The sequence below is a fragment of the Silene latifolia genome, unplaced genomic scaffold (genome assembly GCF_048544455.1).
Source record: "Silene latifolia isolate original U9 population unplaced genomic scaffold, ASM4854445v1 scaffold_122, whole genome shotgun sequence".
In the NCBI taxonomy this organism is placed as follows: Eukaryota; Viridiplantae; Streptophyta; class Magnoliopsida; order Caryophyllales; family Caryophyllaceae; genus Silene; species Silene latifolia.
The window spans coordinates 1393555-1401220 of NW_027413128.1; the positions used below are offsets into that span (position 1 = coordinate 1393555).

The window sequence follows — 7666 nt, forward strand, 5'->3', positions numbered from 1 at the left end:
CAATCAAGCAAATAAGTATATTAGTATAAAAATAAAATAATCTTCTACCCCATAAAATACTCCATAAATCATGGCAATATCTTCTAATGCAGCGAGTTATATTAGGATAGGTAATGGTGATAATATCATAAAATGACATTTTTTTTTGGAAAAGTCAACGTGATTTTAGGTGATTCTATATATGATTTAAATTTAGATATAAATTTTATATTTATTAACTATGAAGCCTTTACTTTGGTTATAATTTCCATAATTAATATACCAAAATCTTTACTATATTTATTAACTCCTTAATTTGCGCAAGAATAAAGTTCAAAATCAGCAAGTTACAATTTTTTTAGCATTGTTTACGTGATTGCAATTGCAATAATTTTTTTTTTTTTATAGAATTGCGAGTGACACGTGGCATCTGTAGGGGGTTGTGACACGTGGCGATCAAAGGGGTGGGCGGTTATTGCTTTAATATAGTATATGATGATATGATGATATGATATGATAACATACCCAACAGCAAAGTAGAAATCGGTGAAATAGTTTTGTGATCTAGTAATAGTAATGGTGTACAAGTAATACTCCAGAATCTAAAAATAGTAATGGTGTACTTAGTAATATTCTTAAGAGAGAGGTTTCTCCCTAACATTAATAAGAGATGGTCTCTTAAGAATTTGTGAATGCACTAATACACTAAAGAATAATACGATCAATATTATACCATCCGGGAAAAATAGCTCATATATACTAAAATTGATCCTTCCCATTTCTTTTCTCTCCATTTCCTCTCACAAAACATTACTATATTATATATTTCAATCCCATTCATTTATCTTTTTATTTCTAAGTAATTTACAACCATTTAATCGAGCCCAGATTTAATCCGAACCATTAAAAAGTAATGAACCTCCATTTTTTTTTTTTTTTTGGAGAAATGAGGAGGATCTTTACTCCATATATACAGTATAACAATCCATGCACTTTGCCAAACAATCATAAAATATGAACTTCGATTAACAATTAGCTGTTTCTTTAATCAACTTACGAATCTTCTAGATTGTCAAGTACCGAAATACGAGTAAATAATTGACACTGTATTAAGCAAGTTTAATTAAAAAAAAATTAGTAGCTGTTAGCTTGTCAGCTTAACCACTGAAGTACCCTATAAATTAAGCCTTAAACATCCTACACTATCAGCAATCCACACTCTAGTGTTCTAAACCTAAAACAAGAAACTTACAACCCAAACACATTCCATAAAATCAAATAAACTTCTAAATTTAACCTAAAACAAAAATGAATAAAACATTTAACTTTCTTCTCTTGTTAATTTCAATCTCTTTGTTAATTAACCATTCTTTAGCTAATACCAACTTCATAAAAAAGTGTTGCACAACTACATCATACCCTAAACTTTGTTACTCCACCCTTTCTCCCTATGGGTCCGAAATTAAAAACGACCGAAAAAAACTAGCTACTAAGGCCTTAATTGTGGCCTTAACCACGGCCAGGTCCACTTCTCAGGCCTTGGTGCGGTTGTCCAAGCATAGGGGGCTGAAGCCTCAGGAGGCCTCAGCCCTGTCAGACTGCACCATGGCCGTGTCCAACTCTGAGGCCCAATTACAACGTTCCATCCAGGAAATGAGCCGGGCCTCAGCATCTGGCCAGAAGGAGATGCAAGCCAGTGACGTGCAAACGTGGACTAGCACCGCAATGACGTATGCAGGGACGTGTATTGAGAGCTTTTCTGGGAGTGAAATGAACGGAAATGTGAAACTTATTGTGAGACGACAAGTTGAGAGGCTTACTCAGTATACTAGTATTGCTTTAGCCTTGGTTAATAATAGCTATGGCTCTAAGAAAAACGCTCATCATGGTACTACTAATCCTTAATAATTTTTGTATTATATTGCGTAAACAATGCGTGTTAGTAGTACGATTAGTTTTTATATTTTTTTTCTTCTTTTAATGTTGATGTGCAAGCCTAAAGGAGCCAGGTAGTGATCAATCATCAATGTGAAAATGTAATAGTTTTCGTTTAAATTAGCTTGTTTAATTTGTCTAGTACTCGTGCACTAGTGTGTATGAATGTATAATACTCCGTAGTAAATGTAAACAATTCGGTTGTTATTTAGTTGGACTTATGTGGACTTTATTTAACTTTTTTCCTTTTTTTTCCCCTAAAGTTTATACGTTTTTTTTTAGGAGCTAGATCTTGTACCCACATTTTGTTTTTTCAAAATTTCAAAATCATTTGGTTCAATAATTGATACGAGTATATAAGAAACTACCCGGAGTAGATAGTATCATCGCTTTTGTATAATTGTATCTATTGATACGGGACATGAAGTGATAATGATTGATGAAACACGGGCGTCTAAGGTCCTGGGCAGTCATGGGACCTCCAGTTTTGCCTTTGGTCTCGGAATTTACAAACTTTATTGATGAAATTCAATATATACAAATCTCGGCTTTATAGTACTTTAAACATTGATGTTTTAGGCCTCATTTTTTTTATGGTGCATCGGACCTTCATTTATTTTAAGACCCCCTAACTTGAAACATACTTGAAATAAATTTAAAAACGGATTAATACGAAGAAATAAAAAAGGATTAGCTCATCGCTCAAACCTACACCTTCACGTATTTTACTACTCTCCGTCCCGGTCATTTGTTGTCCTATTTCATTTTGAGGTGTCTCAATCAATTGTTGTCATTTCTATTTTAGAAATGCATTTGATGAACAATTTGATTATTCGCACTCAATTTGGTCTACATGTTATTTAATAATTGACTATCCCCTCTTTTCTTGGTCTTTATGCCAAAATAAAAAAACAACAATTGACTAGAATGGAGGGTGTAAAAAACAAATAAAAAAACGTACAAGTGAAAGAGGTTAGCTATTTCCTTTGGGCCAAATCCCGGGCATAAGTACGGCAATTTAAAGCCAACAACTTGTATTCTGGAATATTGCGTCTTGCTTTAGACGGGCCTTTTTGGTCTGAAATAATAAGAGGGGATTTTGTAACCATTTTACATTTAAATGTGATCACTATTGAAAAATCAGTTACCATAAACTGTAACACTGCCTATATTATTGTGGTTACATTTAACTATAAAATGGTCACATATGTCTGTCTGAAAAATAAGACGAAAATTGTCCGTCTGAAACAAGAATTTGTGATTCTGAAAATATGTTGTTTGCTGTCCTTTGAACACATCTATCTAGTATAAAATTAATACCGTCTGAATTCTCTCCATTTTTTTTTAAAGAAATGGACTTTCATTTATTATAAATGATTCGGATTAAATCTTGTGATGATCCCATGCTTGTAATCATTTCATAAAAGTAAAGTTTTAATGAATTGAGAAAGAAAATATATTACTCCCTCCTATTCTAGATAAACCTCCCTATTCATGGGGCACTAGAATTAAGGAGATGAATTAAAATAAGGTAAAGTGAAGAGTTAAGAACGATTAACACCTAAGAGGGGGAGGAGGTGAATTAGGTGTACCTTTTAAAAAAATTTATCCTTAACTTGGTTAATTGATTAACCTAAGTAAAGAATATTGAAGTACAAGACTTGAGAAACTTAATTGAATGTAAATTCACAAGAAGGTACAACAGTTCTATGTCACAGTATAGGTGACTGTGACACAAAACTTGATTAGGTACATGCGACAAATAGCAAAGTGGAAGAACGCAAAAGTAAATGAACAAACAAACGACATTTTAAAAATTGGTTCAGCCTCTACTCCGAGGCCTACGTCCAACCGTTATTTTATTTCTTGTTTAGAAATTTACTCAAACTTACTAAAGCCCTTACAATGAAAATAACTCGCCAACCTACTCCGGTTGCACTCAAACTTAAAGCTACTCCACTTCAAGAGTTTATGGGTTCTATCTCAAGGTGTTACAGAATCTTGAATCTCAAGAGTTCACTAAATGAACATGGAGATCACAATTAAGATCTAACACGAGAATCATGGAACAAACTCATTATGTCACAGTACAGCGAACTGATACTTGGAGGTTTTTACAGCTTTTTTCGAAAACAATTTGAAGACTTAAAATCAGAAAAACGTTTTGCAAACACTTGAAGAACAAAGCTTTAAATGCACAAATGATTTGCAAGGTTTTTAAAATAAATGCTTTGGAAGTCTTAAGAAATAAATGTGACTAAGACACTCTCTTTATAGTGGATTTAGTCTTAGATAAGTACAACTTAGAAAAATTAAATCCAATATTAAAATGGTAGCCTTGAGTGATGGTAAGTGTTAGACTATAGGTTTGGGGCTTAAGAAATCAGAAAACTTAAGCTACTACACTCAACATGTGACATTTTACCAAAATGGCAAAAAGTTTTTCTTACTTTAGAAGTTTGACAAGTCTTCTTTGCCATTTTAGTAAAAGGTGTTTGCACAAATCTAGAGGCTTAGTCAAGTGGGCTTGTGACTCCAAAATTTCAGATTATTTTCAAGCTTTGAAAATTCAAATGTTTAAGGTTTGAAGTTTGCAAAGTTTTAACACTTAAGACATTTTGGTCGAAATTCCTCCTCCGTATGATAGTACCAGAAATCACAGTACAGCGTACTGTTGCATGGTTTTGCCAAATTGTTGACTTAAATGAGAATGTTGCACTTACTCTTACATTTTTCGACTAAGGCTTAGAAAATATCATTGTCTTGACCTTCTTGATTAGCTTGATCATCTTGAATCATTGTTGAAAGTCCATTTGATTGCTTCAATCACTAATCATTTCAACTAAGAACAAACAATCAAATAACAAAGGGACTTGGCATCATCAACACAATGTGTTCTAACAAATTCCCCCTTTGATGATGACAAGTCCAAATATGTGTGATATTCCCCCTTAGCCCATGGTTAGTCGGTCTTTGGTCATTTCAACATAAACATAATTTATAAACATGATCAAGGTAGTCGAAAGGTGCAACATGCTTGGCTAAGGTAAAACTTCTAATCATGGAAGCTAAGGCATAGTCACGGTGAACGTTGGCCGAAGAGTTAAGAGATCACACATAGCATAGGTAAACTACTTCCCCCTCTTGACATCATCAAAGGAGGATAAAACATGTCCAAAGTGAAGCAACACGATTTAAAAATACACGCAAATTGTTCAAGCAAACTAAACATACAAGCAACCAAAGAGTGCAAAAGAGTTTTAAAAGAACAAAGAGCCAAGGTTCAAGGAAGAGAGAAACGGTGAGAAGAGCATGTGCTTAAGTGGAGGAGTTTGGCTTCGTAGTATCAAGGCGTTCAAGTAAGTCTTCATTCATGGTACGAAGATCACCCACCTCATCCCGTAACTTGCTTTGTTCTTTGACCAAGCGATTAACAACTCCAAGAAGTTCATCCAACTTTGCTAGCACCACACCCAGTTCAACAGTAGACCCCATTGTAGCACCACTACCCGACTGATTTTTCTTCGCCAATTTCCCATCCTTAATCTCCAAATTCATCCGAGAGAGGAGGCCTGGTGTCATCTCATCACTCAATTTCTCAATTGCAGGACTTCCCTTTAACACTAACCCCTCCTTCATGAATATAGTAGAGATCCACATACCATTGTGGACAGCGGGGGGCCCACGGGGGCGCTTGGGAGGAAGAGAACAAGCGTTTGCATTTTTGTTGGAGTCGCCACCAATTTTTATGGGAAATTAGAACCGTTCGAATACCTCGTGCCATGTCAAGACACAAAGTAGACACATGAACACTAAGCAATCGTTACCCTTAGCATTCTATGTGTAGAATGACTCTCGTGGATGCCAATGAACACGGATGTTCACAGAGATCTGGAGTAAGGGGTGAGGGTACGTATTAGGAAGCTCTTTTGATCGAACACCTAATCCCGCCCGCCTCGATAGCGGCCTCTACTAATGATTAGGGAAGTTATTCGTACTTGATATATCGTCGATTATATGCATGCAATGCAACATCCAAGTTTTAATCCTAACATGTGAGAATTAGGCTAAGTCGGTGAACAATTAATTAGCATACAATTGGGTCGAAGTAGGATTTTAATGCTCAATTACATGTGAAAACATACAAATGATACAAGAAATAATAAACATAATAAAGGAAATTGCAATAGAGAAAATTACAATAATTACAATGGAATAGGCGATTTATGTCGAAAATACCTTTAAAACGGATAATTTGAGAAAACGAATAAAAGAACGAATTAACGAACACATCAGTGGGTGATAATACGGTTAATAGTTAATTATACGTAAGCTAAATAACTAAGTCAAGGCAGAAACGGAATTCAGGGACAGAATTCAACCCGGAACAGGCGCAGCAGAGCTGCGTCCCTTGGAATAGGCGCAGCGGTTGCTGCGTCTGTTCCTGACCTGAATTCTGGCTGTGAAGCCGGAATTGCATGTTGTTAATATGTTGGTGAATTTAATGATTGATTAAATTATTTACTCGGATGAAAGTGATTAATAGGTTATTTACATGTGATTAATAGGTCGTAAAAAACAATAAAACATGGATGAGACGGAATATTACTAATTAATTACATGAACAAACGATTAATTAGTGACATGGGTGAATGAAATAAACTAAACATGATGAGTTAATGACAAATCAATGATGAAAGACAGATGAAAAATATATCAATGGAGTGAATTACAGAAACTCAATATGAACAAATCGAATTTCTATAACCCGGATTGAGTTTAATGACGAAAACCCGCAAATATGAGATTATAAAGGATTTAAGTCGAATTTTAATGATAAATTACATGTTGATGAATGATAAACAATATACATGTGAAATTATTGCGCTATGATACGAAAGAATTACAGGAAACGAACAAAAACAAATAAAAGAATTGACGAATTACAGAGGACGAAGGAAGAAGAAAGGAAGCAGGAACTGCGGCAGCCTCACGAAGAGGCGCAGCAGGAACTGCCCTCCTTCGAAGAGGCGCAGCAGTTGCTGCGTTCTTTATCGACGGTTTGTCTACTGGAAATCCGTAAAAAGAGGTTTTAAAGCACGGTTTTGGAAATCGGTTTTAACAAGGTATTTTCGACATAAACCTTACAATTGATGATACAAAAAGTAGAATACAATAAAAGAAGAGAGATTATACACCCTCAGACTTACATGTTTGACGAAACGAGAAGGACTAAGATATCGATTAGTGATGCTCGACGCGAATGTAAAGAAAGTGCCCTCGTAAGAGGAAAACGATTAGATTAATTAAGTTGATTGATTGTGGAGTTGGTCAAATTGGTCGGTCATGCAAACGAGGCTGGTACTCAGAAGGATCCGAGCTTACGTGGTCGAAAGTTCAAGCACGTAGACGCCAAAAAGTAAGAACAAAAGTCTAGAATGCAAAGGGAGAAGAGAAGGGCGGACACTCGCGTGAGAAATATGAGGAGCGAAGGCTCCTATTTATACTAATCACGTGAAGGAATTAGGGTTTCGGAGAGTCTTTGGAAGTGAATCTCGGAAAGATATGAAAAAGATACGAGAAATACGCGAGAAAAGGACTGGGAAGAGGCGCAGCGCAGCCCATCTGCGTCTCTTGGAAGAGGCGCAGACACTTTGCGTCTGTTCCCAAGTGGTTTCCTCCTGCAGAAGAAAGATTTCCGTGTTTAAGTTATGGTAGGACGGAATAATTTGGTTTTCCTTAATATTTTATG

General features: G+C 35.5%; 1 protein-coding gene across 1 annotated transcript; it reads left to right on the top strand.

Moving 5' to 3' along the window:
* The first annotated feature begins 1173 nt into the window (after positions 1-1173).
* LOC141637605 (21 kDa protein-like) lies at positions 1174-2151 on the top strand. Its single transcript, XM_074447093.1, has one exon. It carries the CDS (start codon positions 1288-1290, stop codon positions 1882-1884), a length of 597 nt encoding a protein of 198 aa, XP_074303194.1. The 5' UTR covers positions 1174-1287; the 3' UTR covers positions 1885-2151.
* Positions 2152-7666: the final 5515 nt, after the last annotated feature.